At 72.9% G+C, this 14,566-nt stretch overlaps 2 protein-coding genes across 8 annotated transcripts; both read right to left on the bottom strand.

The window, feature by feature from the left end:
* Nucleotides 1-755: 755 nt before the first annotated feature.
* On the bottom strand, nucleotides 756-9,486 carry SEMA4C (semaphorin 4C). Of its 5 annotated transcripts, none has more exons than XM_083812062.1 (15): nucleotides 9,389-9,486; nucleotides 7,177-7,305; nucleotides 5,649-5,797; nucleotides 5,484-5,546; nucleotides 5,275-5,373; nucleotides 4,486-4,582; nucleotides 4,286-4,402; nucleotides 4,065-4,216; nucleotides 3,792-3,967; nucleotides 3,566-3,710; nucleotides 3,263-3,485; nucleotides 3,067-3,182; nucleotides 2,831-2,988; nucleotides 2,686-2,756; nucleotides 756-2,537 (listed from the first exon to the last, which is right to left on the bottom strand). In XM_083812062.1, the coding sequence occupies exons 2-15, from the start codon at nucleotides 7,283-7,285 to the stop codon at nucleotides 1,711-1,713; spliced, it is 2,502 nt and encodes an 833-aa protein (XP_083668188.1). In that variant the 5' UTR covers nucleotides 7,286-7,305; nucleotides 9,389-9,486; the 3' UTR covers nucleotides 756-1,710. The 5 variants fall into 5 exon arrangements, with proteins under 5 accessions (XP_083668188.1, XP_083668187.1, XP_083668186.1 ...); XM_083812061.1 differs by having other exon boundaries at nucleotides 7,177-7,308; nucleotides 9,389-9,411; XM_083812060.1 differs by lacking the exon at nucleotides 9,389-9,486 and adding an exon at nucleotides 7,670-7,778 and having other exon boundaries at nucleotides 7,177-7,342.
* Nucleotides 9,487-9,865: 379 nt separating this feature from the next.
* Nucleotides 9,866-14,457, bottom strand: FAM178B (family with sequence similarity 178 member B). Of its 3 annotated transcripts, XM_083811536.1 has the most exons (15): nucleotides 13,931-14,320; nucleotides 12,657-13,170; nucleotides 12,479-12,577; nucleotides 12,223-12,372; nucleotides 12,006-12,111; nucleotides 11,862-11,931; nucleotides 11,643-11,763; nucleotides 11,480-11,570; nucleotides 11,137-11,313; nucleotides 10,957-11,054; nucleotides 10,742-10,822; nucleotides 10,569-10,653; nucleotides 10,388-10,489; nucleotides 10,202-10,279; nucleotides 9,866-10,107 (listed from the first exon to the last, which is right to left on the bottom strand). In XM_083811536.1, exons 1-15 carry the CDS (start codon nucleotides 14,196-14,198, stop codon nucleotides 9,967-9,969), a joined length of 2,181 nt encoding a protein of 726 aa, XP_083667662.1. In that variant the 5' UTR covers nucleotides 14,199-14,320; the 3' UTR covers nucleotides 9,866-9,966. The 3 variants fall into 3 exon arrangements, with proteins under 3 accessions (XP_083667662.1, XP_083667663.1, XP_083667661.1); XM_083811537.1 differs by lacking the exon at nucleotides 10,742-10,822; XM_083811535.1 differs by having other exon boundaries at nucleotides 10,569-10,822; nucleotides 10,957-11,570; nucleotides 13,931-14,457.
* Nucleotides 14,458-14,566: the final 109 nt, after the last annotated feature.

Here is a 14,566-nt window from a genome sequence, read left to right on the forward strand (position 1 = left end):
AGAGACCCGAGTGGGGCCGAAGGGACCCGAGTGAGACCCGAGTGGGGCCGAAAGGAGCCGAGAGGGACCCGATCGGGGCCGAAGGGACCCGAGTAGTTCCGAAGGTACCCGAACGGCACCCGAGTGATTCCGAAGGTACCCGAGTAGTTCCGAAGGTAGCTCAGCAGAGCCGAAGGGAGCCGACCGATAATCGGGTAGTTCCGAAGGCACCCGAGGGATTCCGAAGACACCCGAATGGTTCCGACGACACCCGTGTGGTTCCGAAGTCACCCGAGCGCCACCGTGCCCCCACCCCGAGCGCCAACAGCGCATGCGCACTCCCCCCACCCCCTCCGCCAGGGGGCGCCCCCTCTCCCCCCGCCCGCCCCCCCCCGGTGCCCCCCCCGGTGCCCCCGGCCCGTCCCCGCTTCCCACGGCCCCAGGGCCGCCGCCTGGCTCCGGGCCCAGCTCCCAGGCCCCGCCGGGACCCCGGCTGCCGCTTCCGGCCCTCTCCCAGCTTCCCGGCAGGGCCCCCCCGGGGCCCCCCCCCCCACCCCCATCGGGTCCCTACCGGGGGGGCACCGGGCGCGGGGCCAGCCCCGGGCAGCCGCAGGCCCCGGGGGGCGGCCGGGCCCCCCCCCCGGCCTGGGAACGGCGCCGCGATGCCCTTTTATAGCCCCGAGCGCCGCCGTTTTCCATGAGCTCAGCACCCCGGGGGGGTGGGACCCGCACATCCCCCCCCCCCCCCAGCACCGGACGCAGCCCCGCTTCTGTTATTATTTTTTTTTTCCTCCTTTTTATTATTAATATAAAAATACTCACGTATTTACAGCAAATAAATATATTTCGGTAACAAATAAATTACACTGGGGGGGGGTTATACAAAAGGGGCCCAGGCGGGCGGCGTGCAGGGGGCAGCAGGCGGGGGGGGGTATTTACAGCCAGGCCCCCCCCGGGCGGGGGCGCTTAGAAAAGTTCTCAGGAAGGAAAAAAACCCGAAAAGTCCTCGTGGAGGCGGCCGAAAGGGGCCTGCGGCGGGACACGGGGCCCGGGGGGGGACACGGGGCACAGGGCACAGTCCCCAAGGCGGGGCACGGTCCCCGAGGCTGGTCCCAAGGCCCGGGACGTGGCCCCCGTTGTGAGTTACGGGGCCCCAAGCAGGTTCCAGGGCCTGGGACACGGTCCCCAAGCCTTGTCCCAGTGCCTAGGACACGGTCCCCAAGGATGGTCATGGTCCCCAAGCCCTGTTCCAGGGCCCAGGACACGGTTCCCAAAACGGGTCACAGTCCCCAAGTCTTGTCCCAGTGCCTAGGACACAGTCCCCAAGCCCTGTCCTAGGGCCCAGGACACGGTCCCCAAGGCGGGTCACGGTCCCAAAGCCCTGTCCCAATGCCTGGGACGCGGTCCCCAAGCCTTGTCCCGGCACCCGGGTCACGGTCCCCAAGGCGGGTCGCGGTCCCCAAAGCCAGACGCAGCGCCCGGGACGCAGTACCGAAGGCGGACGTGGTGACACGGTGACAGAAGAGCCCCAGCTGCGTCACCCAAGGCAGGCAGGACGCGGTGCCCAGGTGGGTGCCGGTGCCGGCGCCGCGGCCCCGAGCCGGGTGCCGGTTCCCCGTGCTGCAGCCCCAAGGCGGGTGCTGGCACCGGGGTGGTGGTCCCCGCAGTGGGTGCCGGCGTCCTGGCGGCGGGTGCCGGGCCCTGAGGTAGGTGCGGCTGCGCGGTTGCGGCTCAGACCGACGACTCCTCGGGGTTGGAGTCGGGCAGGGGCTGGCGCTGCTGCAGCTTCCGCCGCAGCTCCTCGGCCAGGTCGGCGCAGGGCGGCCGCTCCTCGGCACCCAGCGCCAGGCGGATGTAGCCGTTGGAGGTGGAACCGCGCAGGGGACCCAGGTGGATGCGGGTGGGCGAGTGGAGGGGCTGGCCGGGGATGGCGCTGGGCGGTGAGGTGGTGCCGGGGGGGCCGCCGTTGCGGCAGACGGCGTGGCCCGGCACGATCTTGAGCGAGCCGTCCGAGTAGTAGTAGCTGGCCGGGTCCCAAAGCTTCTCGTCCGAGTCGGAGGCGGCGCTGGGCACGAAGCGCGGGCTGGGGGGCTCCTTGGGCAGCTCGATGGGGTACACCAGGGTGCTCTCGATGGCCTTGGCGCCTTTGCCCAGCTCCTCCCGCAGCCGCCGCCAGAGCGAGAACACCACCAGCACCAGCACCAGGCACAGGGCGCCCAGGCACACCGCCACCACCCACACCAGCCCCAGGCTCTCCAACGGTGCCCGCGTCTCCAGCGGCACCCCCGGGCCGGCCAGCACCGCCACCCGGTACACCTCGCTGCCCAGCCGGGCGCCCTGCTCCTCCGAATAGCAGCGGTACGTGCCGCTGTGCTGCGCCCCGGCTCCCGGCACCACCAGCGCCCGCAGGCGGGCGTCGTGCAGCACCAGCGCCTGCTCGGCCGCCAGCGCTCGCCCCTCGAAGGTCCACAGCGCCTGCGCCAGGTTGGAGCCCAGGCGGCACGTCAGCACCAGGTCGGTGCCCGCCACCACCGTCACGTTTTTGGGGATGATGGGCCCTGAGGGAGAGGGGCGAGTCAGGAGGGGGACGCACAGCACAGGGGGTGTCCCTGCTGTGTCACCCCCCGTGCCAAGGCCTTGCCGCACGCCCTGCCACCCCCGTGACACGTCCCCAGCGTCCCAGCTCCACGCGGCGTGGGGTCTCACCTTGCTTGGCCACCTGCGGCAGGGTGCAGGCGCGGGTGTCGGAGCTCAGCACGTCCTGGACCAGCTGGGACCTGCAGGAGGAGACGGCGGCGGAGGTGAGGGGGGCCCCGCACCATGGCTGGGAGCCCCGCGGGCACCCCCTTACCCGTTAAGGCCCTCGGTGCGGACGCAGAGGCTGGCATTGCGGCTCCAGGCGCAGTAGGGGTCCCGGGCGAGGATGCAGTCTGTGCAGGACTGGTAGCGGCTGCAGTCGGCCAGTGGCAGCTGGGCCACCTGGAAGCGCGAGCCGGCGAAGAGCAGCTTCTGCGAGGGCAGGGACAGGCGGTGAGGCGACACCGCGCGACGCCACGGCCACCAGCCCCTTCCCGCGGCACCGTTCACCTTCCGACCGGCCAGGACCAGGCTCTCCACGGGCTGCGCCGGCTCGAAAACCTGCAGCTCCTCGACCAGGTGGATGTGAGCGCCCAGGTTCAGCGCCTTGTGCACCCAGCCGTCACCTGCGGGCCGTGGCAGGAGGTGAGGGGCGTCCCCACACTGGCAGCCCCCTCTGCATCCCCCCCGGCCGCCCGGCAGGTACCTGTGCCGATGAAGAGCACCTCGTAGATGGTGCCGTCCAGCCCCGTCACCCGGTCCACCACCAGCTGGGTGAAGTTGGCGTCCTTCTTGAGCAGCAGCGGGCGCCCGCGGTGGGGCAGGATGGGCTCGTCCATCAGCGGGTGCTTCTTGGCGAAGTTGAGGGTGTTGTCGGGCAGCTCGAGGGAGCTGGCGAAGCCGTTCTGGCGGTGCCAGTCGGTGATGCACTGGGGACAGAGGGCACCGTCAGCGCACGGCCAGCCCCGTGCCCCCCTCTGCCACGGCCCCGTGCCCCCCCAGCACTCACCGCCCCGGGACGGGGGCTCGGCACCTCGTCCGAGTACCGGCCCCACTTCTGCGCCTGCTCCCGGTACTCCTTGTAGGGCCCCTCGAACGCCTTCTTCACCTCCAGGATGTGGTACCGGCAGATAGCCGAGACGTCCACGTCCCCCCTGCAGGGACAGTGAAGGTTTGGGGGGCACTGACCACAGGGAACCCCCTGGGGGCCGGGGGGCCGCTCCCCATGCGCTCACCAGCGGGCCTGGAAGACCCCAAAAAACGTCGTGTCCTGCCAGTCGGCCCCGGGCAGGGTGAAGACGGCCTGGAGGCGGTTGAAGTGGAGCTGCTGCTCGGGCGCCGAGCACACCAGGCGAGCCTTGAGGAAGGTCGTCCACTTCTTCTGCAGCGTGCGCGCACCGCCGACGTCCCCCTGGGCACCGAGCGGGCGTGAGGGCAGCACCGGCGCCTTCACCGGCTGCACCAAGCCACGCCAGCACCGCATCCCGCACGGGGGACGCCCCCCGTACCTTGCAGACCCGCGCCACGCGGGCCACCACCTGCTCCGCGTAGCAGTCGTACTCCACCGCCCGCTCGCTGAAGAAGAAGTAAACCTTGTCGTCGTCCCCGGTGCTGCTGGCTGCGCTCTCCTGCACGTACGCCGAGGCCACGAAGTGGGGCTCTGCGGGGTAAAAAGAGACGGGTAGCAGCAGGCGAGGGGGCCCACGCCCTCCCCGCGAGCCCGGCCTACCGTTGAGCCAGGAGGTGAGGTACTCCGTCTTCATGGAGTAGTGCGGGCCCAGGTTGCGGAGGATGACGGGCTCCGTGCCCAGGAAGTTGTTGAAGGTGGCTGAGTACAGCTCGCCATCTGCAAGGGGGGGGGGTTAGGGGCAGGGTGGGCACCCCCGAGGCCGCAGTGGGGATGGGGGGGTGCCCCACGGTGCCACCTACCCACGATGAGGCCGGTGTGTCCCTTGGTGGGGTCGTACGGGCACTTGCCCTTGCCATCCTCGAAAGCCACTTGGTCCAGGGTGAAGCCGGACAGCTCCTGCAGGGCACAGGAGTGGGGGCCCAAACCCCCTCCCCAGGTCACATCCGCCCCGCGCCCAACCAGCCCCAGGGCACGGGGACACCCCCGGGTGACCCCCCTAGGGACAGAGACACCCCTGGATGGCCTTCCTGGGACAGGGACACTGAATGGTGCTCCTGGGGACAGGGACAGCCTTGGATTGACGCTCCTGGGGACAGGGACACCCCCAAATGATGTTCCTGGGCACAGGGACACCCCCCCAGAAGACCCTCCTGGACACGGGGACACCCCCAAATCATGCTCTCGGACATGGGGACAGTCCCAAATGATACTCCTGGACACAGGGACACCCAAAAATGATGCTCCTGGACACAGGGACACCCAAAAATGATGCTCCTGGATACAAGGACACCCCCCAAATGGTGCTCTTGGACACAGGGACCCGCCCCAAATGATGTTGCTTGATACAAGGACACCCCCCAAATGATGCTCCTGGACACAGGGACACCCCAAAATGATGTTCCTGGGCACAGGGACAACCCCCCAGAAGACCCTCCCGGACACGGGACCCCCCCCTCAAACAAAGCTCCAGCACCAGAGGGAGCTGCCCTGGAACCCGCTGCCTAACACAGAGCCCCCCCGGGGCCGAGGCTCCCACCAGGGGGAGCAGCGCTGGATGCGGCCGGGTTTTTGGGGGGGGTCACACTCACGATGTAGGTGCACTTGGGCTGGAAGGCGTAGGTGCCGCAGGCGTACAGGTGGGAGCTGTTGTAGCTCTGCAGGAAGCGCACGTAGTTGAAGCAGTCGGTCTGGGGGGGTGGGAAACACGCGGTTAACGGAAAAGTTGGGGGAGGGGGCACGCAAACTGGGGGGTGCCCCACGCCCTCCCCCCCCCCCAGCCACCTCCGTGCCCCCAAACCTGGTTGTTTTTCCCCTTCTGGATGCACTCGGCTTTCTTCTCCACGGGGGCCTCCCAGGAGATCTGGGGGGAGAAAAGGGGTCAGTCAGCAGGAGGGTTCGCCCCGCTGCTCCCCCCTCCAAAAAAAAATCCCCTCCCCCCCCCCCTTCGCCCCCGGGGCCTCACCGCCGCCTTCAGCTCCACGGTGCCGGTGGCCAGGGCGAAGACGGCCTCGCGGGCGCCCACGTAGAGCAGCGCCTCGGCCTCGTCCAGCGTCAGCGTCAGGTAGTGCGAGACCCCCCCCTGCGAGAAGCGCTTGGCCGCGTCCTTCAGCTCTGCGGGACATCGGGGGGGGGGGCGGGACGGTGACACGCACGCCGTGGGGACATCGGGGCAAGGCCACCGCCGTCCCCGCGGCCGTCCCCACCCCCAAGCCAGGGGTGGGCACCGCTGGCACCCCGGGGCACCCGCGGCCCCCGCCGGAAGCCCCCCGGCCCCCTGCGCACAAAGGGCTCTTTGTCACCGGAGCAGGCGCTGGCGGCGCCGGGGAACACAGCGGCCTTTGGCGAGACCCCGCGCCCCCCCCCCCCGAGCCCCCCCTGCCCGCCCCCAGGCCCGGCCGAGCCCGCAGAAAGGCCCCATTGACAGGGCCGGCACCAGGGCCCCGGGCGGCGACGGGGCCGCGGGGCTGGCACGGCACGGGGACGGGGACAAGGGACGGGGACAAGGGACGGGGGCACTGGTGGGGGCCTGGGGCACAGCACAGGGACAGGGGGCATGGCACGGGGATGGGGGGCACAGTGGAGGGACAGGGGGCACGGCATGGGGACAGGGGGCTTGGGCAAGGTACAGGGGACACGGCCCAGGGACAGGGGCTCGGGTACGGGCAGAGCACAGGGACAATGGCACAGGAAAGGGACAGGGGGGTCTGGGGCAGGGGGACATGGGGCACAGGGATGGGGGTCTCGGGTATGAGCACGGGGCATGGAATGGGGACACCCCCAAAGGGACAGGGGTCTGGGGCATGGGCACAGCACAGGGACGTGGGGCACGGCACAGGGACACGGTGCACAGCATGGGGACAGGGGTCTTGGGGACAGTATGGGGACACAGAGCAAGGAACAGGGACAGCAGCGTGACAAAGGGACGGGGTCTGGTACACGGACATGGGACACGGCACAGGGACACTGGCAGGGGAAAGGGACAGGGGGCACGGGCACGGGGACATGGGGCACTGGCATGGCACAGGAATAGGGGACACAGGGCACGGGGATGGTGCAATGGGGCACGGAAAGGGGACGTGGGGTGCTGGCACAGCACCAGGATGGGGACAAGGGACGTGGCAAAGGGACAGGGACATAGGTCTCCGGGTGTTGGCACAGCACGGGGACAAGAACACGGGGCACAGCAAAGGGACGGGGACACTGGTGCTGGCATGGCACGGGGACAGGGACCCAGCACGCGGCACAGATGGGGGACACGGGGTGCTGGCACAGCGCAGGGACAAGGGGGCACAGGGTGCTGGCACGGCGAAGGGATGGCACCTCGGGTGCTGGCACGGCCCGGAGATGAGGACACGGGGCATGGCAGAGGGACGGGGACCGGGGTGACGACAGGGGACACGACAAAGGGACGGGGACCCAGGGCGATGGCGGGGCGTGGGGACAGGACAAAGGGCTGGGGACCCGTCCGGAGGGGGGGTTACGGTACTCACCCGCGTAGGGGACGGTTTTTCGGGGCACGGCGCTCCACGAGGACCCCGGGGCGGCGCTGGGGACGAGTGCCAGCAGCGAGGCGAGGGCCAGCAGCAAGCAGGGGGCCATGGCGCCGGCAGGGGGGTGGCCTGCTTTTGGGGAGGGGACGGGGGGGGACACCCAGCCCTGGTCAGGGTTACGGGGCGTCACCCACGGCGGTGGCGGCGTCACGCGGGCGGCGCGGGGACAAGGCGGGCATTGAGGGCCGCGCGTCACGAGGCCGGGGCACCCCACGCGGGACGGGGCGGGGGGACACGAGGCGTGGGGTTGGGGTCCTAGGGGGGGGGCGCAGCGCTCCAAGCCTCCCCGTGACCCCTTTGGGCGTCCGGCCCCCCCAGGCTCAATCTGTCACCGTGGCAGAGACCCCCACACACACCCTGCCGGTGTCGGGGTGCCCCCCAAGTGGCTCCCTACCCTGCTGGGGGGGGGGTGCAGCCGGCGGTGCCCCCCCACCCGCTCCGTCCCCGCGGTCACTCCTCCGGCCACTTCCCGCCCTGACGCATCCAGGCGGGTCCGGGGGGGCCGCGCAGGAGGAAACGGGCCCTTCCTCTTCCTCCCCCCCCCCCCGGGACAGCCTCACCTCCCGTCCCGTGTCCCCCCTCCCCCCCCGCCACCAGCCCCAGCACCCCAGGGGTGCCCCCGCTGCCCCCCGCCCGGCGGGGCAGGATGCGGCCGGGCGAGCGAGCGGGCGGCCGGGAATTGTTCTGCCCAGCCTGGGGGGAAGCAGGAAACGGGGGGGCTGGGGAAGGGTTTCCGGGAGGGTGGGGGGCCGGGAAGGGGCCCCCCACGGGCGTGGGAACGGGGGACGCCCCGGACGGGCTTCCCATGGCAGCTGGGAAGGGGGGAAGCGGGAGGTGGGGGCGCCCCGTGCTGCCCACGGCACGGGCACGGTCGGGGTGTCAGGGGCAGGGGTGGGGTGCTGTGGGTATGGCTGGGGTGTCACGGGCACGGGTGGGGTGTCAGGGGCACGGGTGGGGTGTCAGGGGCATGGTCGGGGTGCTATGGGTACGGTCGGGGTGTCACGGCTATGGTCAGGGTGCTATGGGTATGGCTGGGGTGTCGTGGGTATGGTCAGAGTGCCGCGGGCACAGCCCCAGAGCCAAGAGCAGGGTCAGGGCGCCACAGGCAAAACCGGGGTGCCATGGGCACGGTTGGGGTGCCAAGGGCACGATTAAGGTGCCACGGGCACCGCCGGGGTGTCACAGGCACGATCGGGGTGCCGTGGTCATGGTTGGGGTGTCACAGGCACAGTCAGGGTGCCACAGGCACAGCCCCAGGGCCAAGAGCAGGGTCAGGGTGCCACGGGCAAAGCCAGGGTGCCATGGGCATGTTTGGGGTGTCACGGGCACAATCGGGGTGCCACGGGCACAGTCGGGGTGCCACGGGCACGGTTGGTGTGCAACAGGCACAGCCCAAGGGCCAAGAGCAGGGGCAGGGTGCCACGGGCACAACCAGGGTGCCACGGGCACGGTCGGGGTGTCACGGGCACAATCGGGGTGCCGTGGGCACGGTCGGGGTGCCACGGGTATGGTTGGGGTGCCGTGGGCACAGCCCCAGGGCCGAGAGCAGGGGCAGGGTGCCACGGGCACAACCGGGGTGCCACGGGCACGGTTGGGGTGCCAGGGACACGGTCGGGGTGCTCAGGGCATGGCCGGGGTGCCGTGGGCATGGTCGGGGTGCCAGGGACACCACGGGGGTGCCGCGGGCGCTGTCGGGGTGCTGCGGTCCCGGTCCCCCCGTCCCCCCGCTGCAGGCGCAGGACACCCGCGGGGGGGGGGTCCCAGCGGTGCCATCCCGGGGGTCCCCACCCGTGGGGCTGAGCCCCCCACCCCATCCCCCCCCCGCCGCAGGGGGGGGCCCCGCCGCCAGCACCGGGGCCGGGGGTGCCGGTACCGGGGGGGGGGGGGGGGACACCGAGGGATCGGGGCGGGGGGCGGGGGCCGGTACCGACGGCACCGGCACCGGGGGGGAGAAAGAGGGGAGAGAAGGGACGGGTGGGGGGGGGTCGCAGAGCCGGTGCCGACCCCCGGTACCGGGCGGAACAAAGCGCCTCCCCCTCCTCCCCCCGCCCCCGCGGCTCCGCCACAACAATACCGGGGCGGGGCGGGGGCAACCGGGGGCGGCGGGGGGGGGGGGAGGGGGGGCGGGGAGGGGGAGGGGGGGGGCACTCACCTCGGGGCGCGGCGGGGGCGGGCGGCCCGGGGGGGGGGGGGGAGCGGCGGCGGCGGCGGGGGGAGGAGGAGGCGGCGGCGGCGGCGAAGGCTCGGGGCGGCGGCGGCGGGAGCGCGCCGCGCGGCTCCGCTCGGGCCCGCCCCCTGACGTCACAGCCGCGTTCACCGGGGGGGGCTCGGGTCGGGCCGAGCGGGGCGGGCACCGGGAAGAACAGCGGGACCCCCCCCCCCCCCCCGCCTCCCTCCCCGCACACCCCCCGGTAGCACGGGGCGGCCCGGGCGGACATCCCCGGGGGGACATCCCCACCCCGACCCCCCCCAAACCCCCCAGCCCCCTCCCCCGGACCCCCCCAGACCCTCCCCATGGACCCCCCCAATCCCCCCCATGAACCCCCCCCAACCCTCCTAGACCCCCCCAACCCCCAGGACCCCCCCATCCCCATAATTTGCCCGTGCAGGATGGAGGCGGCACTGGGGGTCGATGCGTCGGGGGGTGGTTTATTGGGTGGGGGGCACCCCGGGGGGCTGCGCCCCCACCCCGAGCACCCCGGGGGGGGGTCTCGGCGTGCCCCCCCCCCGCTAGTCCAGCAGCTCCTGCCACTTGACGTAGAGGAGGGCGGCCAGGCCCTTGAGCTGGGTGCGCAAGAGGAGCCCTGAGCCCTCGCGCAGCCCCGTGCCGAAGTGCCAGTCCAGCTGCGCACACAGACGCTCCAGGTGGTCCTGGGGGGACACGCCGGGGGGGGGGAGGGGATCAGGGACACCGGGGGGACCCCCAGTGCCCTCCCCGTGCCCCCCCCGGGGGGCTGGCACTCACCCGCTGCTCGCCCCGCGGCCGCTCGCTGCCCACCACGGCGTCGGCGAGGCGCAGGAGGCTGTGGCTCAGGTAGCAGGCCTGCGGGGACGGGGGGGGGGCAGGCAGGTGGTGGCACCTCCGCGGTGTCCCCAACCCCCCCCCCCCATCCCAGGTCACCCCGTTGGCCCCGGGGTGGGGGGCGCCCACCTCCTGCTCGGAGTCCTCGGGCTCATCGGGGTGCCCGTCGGGCAGCAGGCACTGCAGGGCGTCCGGCCGGGACAGCTCCAGGAGCCGGCTCAGCGCCGGGAGCTGCGGGGAAAGCGGGGCTCAGGGGACGCTTGGGGACACCGCCGCCCCCAAGGGGGGCACGGGGGGGGGCTTCGCCCACCTCCGCCCCGAGGGGCAGCGCGGTGCCCGGCGGCTCCCCCAGCAGCCGGGCCATGACACAAAGGCTCAGACGCCTGCGGAGCTCCCTGGGGAGAGGGGGAAGAGCGTGAGGACGGGGCGCGTGCCACCGTCCCCGCTGCCAGAGCCGCGATGTCCCCGCAGCGCCGGCGTCACCCCGGTGCCCTCCGGGTGCCCGTGGCGAGGGGCGGCGGCGCCGGCAGCCGGTTCCTGCCCGCTTTGTGCCTGCGCAACCGGCTGGAATAAAGGAATTAGAGCGAGACGCGGCCCAGCCCGCGCGGCGTGGCACGGAGCCCGCAGGGCCCTGCCAGCTCCCGCCGGGCTCCCCGCGTCCCCTCCGCGCAGGGGGCACGGGCCGGCCGGGGACGTACCTGCCCCTGCCGGTGACATCTGGCAGCAGCCCCACGACGGCCAGCAGGTTGTGGTGGTGCTGAGAGAGCTGGCACAGGGACAGGCAGAGCGCGGGCAGCTGCGGGGAGAGGGCAGGGAGGTGCTGAGCGGCGGCGGGGCTCCCGGCGGGGCGCGGGGCGGCCGAGCGCCCCCCCCGGTACCTGCCCCTGCCAGTCCGCGATGCCCTCGAGCAGGCAGAGCAGGAGGTGCTGCAGGTCGGGCAGCGGCTGGCGGCGCAGCGCGCGGTCGAGGCCGAGGAAGCAGAGCAGCGCGACCAGCTGCCGGCGGGCACGGTCCGGGTAGCGGCGCGGCTGGGCGGCCACGCACAGCTCCAGGAACTGAAGGGGAAGGCGGCGGGTCACCGGGGTGGCTCCGACGTCCCCAACGGGGCAGGGGCAGGGCGGCAGCAGCTCCAGTGGGCGCCCCTCCGGGAGCTGGCGTCGCCCGATTAGCGGGAGGGCGGTAACGAAGGTGCGGTGGCGGCGGGACGGGGCTGGCTCCCACCTTGCAGATGTCCCCGAGCTGCGTCACCAAGGCCAGCGTGCCGGTGGCATCGAGGCGAGCCTGTCCCGGGCAGCAGGATGGATCCGGGGGCCTGGAAGGAGCACGAGGGGTTGGCGCAGGGGGCGGTGCCACCCGCGGGTGCGTGTTCTGATTTGGGGCTCACCTCCCAACAGCGGGGCACAGCTCGGGGGGCAGCAGGTGCTGGCGGCGCAGGGCGCCCAGGTCGGCGCCCAGGCGAGCGAAGGCCTGCCCGATGTCCTGCAGCGTGGGGCACCAGGGCTCGCCTGGGGACAAGGGGACGGTGACAGCGGGCGGGGAGCACGCCCGGGGGGGTTACGGCGGGCACCCCGGCCAGGCAGCCCCGCGCCCGCCCCGCGCTCACCACCGGCGCTCAGCCAGATCTCCCACAGCGCCTGGAAGGCGTTGGTCGTGTCCGGCCGCAGGCTCATCAGCTGCCAAAGTGAGGAGGGGGGTCACGGGGGGGCCCCCACGCGGGGACGGGGCCCCCCCGGCTGCGGAGGCTCACCTGGAAGAGCCAGCGCAGGACGGGCGGTGGGCAGGCGGTGCTGGAGCGGTACAGCAGGCTGAGGAGCCCGTCGCGGACAAACGCCGCCCGGCCGGCGGGCGAAGCACTGGGAGAGCCAAGACAAGGGGTGAGCAGCACCCTGCCCGCGTCCCCCTGTCCCCGCGTCCCCCTGTCCCCGTGCCCCCCTGTCCCCGCGTCCCCCCTGTCGGCCTCTCACCACAGGAACCGCCCCTCCAGGACGCTGCGAGGCCACAGCCCGTGGGTGTCGAGGGCGGGCGGCGGCAGCGGGCGGGCGCAGAAGACGGGCTCCCCGGGGTGCGTGGCGGGGATGAGCTGCGGCTCCACAGTGAAAAGCGCCAGGAGGAGCCTGCGGGCGGGAGGGCACGGCCACCACGGCGCTGCGGGGGGCAGCGGGGGCGCGCGCCCCCCCCCCCCCCTCCCCAGGAGGGGTACCCGCCGGCTCGCAGCCATACCTCTGCTCCTCCGGGAGCTGCACGGCGTCACCTGGGGGCTCCTGCAGGCTGTCGTCATCCACGGGCACCCGTGGCAGCACGGGCACGAGGCACTGCTCCCTGGCATGGGGGCGGTGAGGGCAGGCGGGGTGAGGTCTCGCCGGGGATCCCGTCCCCGTGCCCGCGGGGGCAGCCTCACCTCTTCTCCCGCAGCAGCGCCTCCAGGCTGTTGGCGAGCGGCTCCGGGCACGACCGCGGGGTCTGGGCACAGCGGGGCAACACCTCGGCACCGGGGCCGGGCAGGGCGTCCCCGGGCACCCGCCGAGGGCTCGGTGCCACGGGGCAAGGACCAACCTGCTCGCGGGGCTCTGTGGGGCTCGGGGGCGCGCTGCCCAACAGCAGCAGCTCCCGCAGCGGGATCAGGTCGTCCTCGCTGTCCCCGGGGGACTCCCGTCCTGTCGTCGCGTCCCCTGCTGCATCCCCTGCTTCCTGCGGTGCTGTCCTGGCCGTGGTGTGCTGCCCACGGCTGCTGTCAGCCCCGGGGCTCGCCGCGGCCACCCCCAGCAGCACCGGGCTGTGCTGGGAACGGCCTGGTTCCTCCCGGCGCGGTGCCGCGTCCCGCTGCTCGCCACGGGGCCGAGCAGGGCGGCGTGGCTGCCGTCCCCTGCTCAGCCTCCTCTGGGTGCTGGGAGGCTCCTTGGGGCGCCACGGGGCTGCTGGGACAACGCGGGGGTCAGCACAGGGCTGCCTGGGGCACCGGGGACAGCACCGGGGGCACCAGCCACAGCAACGCCCCGTGCCCAGCCCGGGGATGACACTGGGAACGACACCGGGGTCACCGGCAGCCCCATGCCCACCCTGGGGATGACACTGGGGTCAGCAGCCACCCCGGTGCCCTGTGCCCACCCCAGGGACAACACTGGGGACAACACTTGGGTCACCAGCCACCCTGGTGCCACGTGCCCATCCTGGGGATGACACCGGGGTCACCGGCTGCCCTGTGCCCATCCTGGGGATGACACCGGGGATGACACCAGGCTCATCGGCCACCCCAGTGCCCTGTGCCCTCCCTGAGGACAACATTGGGGACAGCAATGGGGTCACTGGCTGCCCTGTGCCCATCCTGGGGACAACACCGGGGTCACTGGCCATCCTGTGCTCATCCTGGGGACGACACCAGGGATGACACCGGGGTCACCGGCCACCCCAGTGCCCCGTGCCCTCCCTGGGGACGACAGTGGGGTTGGCAATGGGGTCACTGGCTGCCCTGTGCTCACTGTGGGAACAATACTAGGGACGACACCGGGGTCACCAACCACCCCTGTGCCCTGTGCCCATCCTGGGGGTGACACTGGGGCTGGCACTGGGGTCACCAGCCGCCCCGCGCCCACCTTGGGGCCAACACCGGGGCCAACACCAGTGCCACCGGCCACCCTGGCCACCGGCCACCCTGGTCCCCGTGCCCCCCCTCACCTGTCCCCCCAGGCGCGCCCGGTGCCCACGGCAGGCCGGGCGGTGACGGCGGCGGCGGCGGCCACGGCGCCAGCAGCCCGGGGGGCGGCGGGGCCACGGGGCGGCCCACGCGCAGGCGCTTTTGAATGCGCAGCTGCTGGTAGGAGCGCAGGCTGGCCTGGAAGCCGTAGCTGAAGAGGCCGGAGCGCGGCACGCGGGCGGAGGACAGCGGGATCTGGTACCAGCGCAGCGCCGCCACCCCTCGCCGCCGCCGCCCCCCCGGCGCCATGTTGGGGCCGGGCAGGACCCCCTCCTCGGGGGTGGCTTCAAAATGGCGGCGGAGGGGGCGGGGCTGTGAGGAACAGGCGGGGCTTGCGCCGCGGAGGGCCAATGGGAGGCGGCCGGCCCGCGCCGCGGCTCCTCCTACCTGCGGAGGGGGGTTAACGGCCAACGGCGCCGCCAACGAGGCGGCCAATGGGGGAGCGGGGGGGGGGGGGGCGGCGCGGATGAGCCAATCAGCGTCGGCTCTCAGGGGGAGGAGCGGGTAGGCCCGAGAGGCGGGCACGCCTCCTGGCGCTCGCAGCCAATCAGCGAGGCCTCGAGGGGCTGTCCCCGCCCCTGCGCACCGCGGTGCATGCTGGGAGGTGTAGTCCCAGA

Source organism: Anser anser (assembly GCF_964211835.1).
Source record: "Anser anser genome assembly, chromosome: 26".
Taxonomy (NCBI): Eukaryota; Metazoa; Chordata; class Aves; order Anseriformes; family Anatidae; genus Anser; species Anser anser.

What these genes read in the sequence shown, in the direction of transcription:
- SEMA4C (XM_083812062.1), bottom strand. Translation starts at nt 7,285, where the DNA reads ATGGCCCCCTGCTTGCTGCTGGCCCTCGCCTCGCTGCTGGCACTCGTC. An exon ending in CCGTGGAGCTGAAGGCGGCG is followed by an intron (nt 5,547 to 5,648) that starts GTGAGGCCCCGG and finishes TTCTCCCCCCAG; the next exon opens with ATCTCCTGGGAGGCCCCCGT. An exon ending in AGCCCAAGTGCACCTACATC is followed by an intron (nt 4,583 to 5,274) that starts GTGAGTGTGACC and finishes TGTGCCCTGCAG; the next exon opens with GAGCTGTCCGGCTTCACCCT.
- FAM178B (XM_083811535.1), bottom strand. Translation starts at nt 14,198, where the DNA reads ATGGCGCCGGGGGGGCGGCGGCGGCGAGGGGTGGCGGCGCTGCGCTGG. An exon ending in GCGCTGCTGCGGGAGAAGAG is followed by an intron (nt 12,578 to 12,656) that starts GTGAGGCTGCCC and finishes CCCCCATGCCAG; the next exon opens with GGAGCAGTGCCTCGTGCCCG. An exon ending in GATCTGGCTGAGCGCCGGTG is followed by an intron (nt 11,764 to 11,861) that starts GTGAGCGCGGGG and finishes CCTTGTCCCCAG; the next exon opens with GCGAGCCCTGGTGCCCCACG.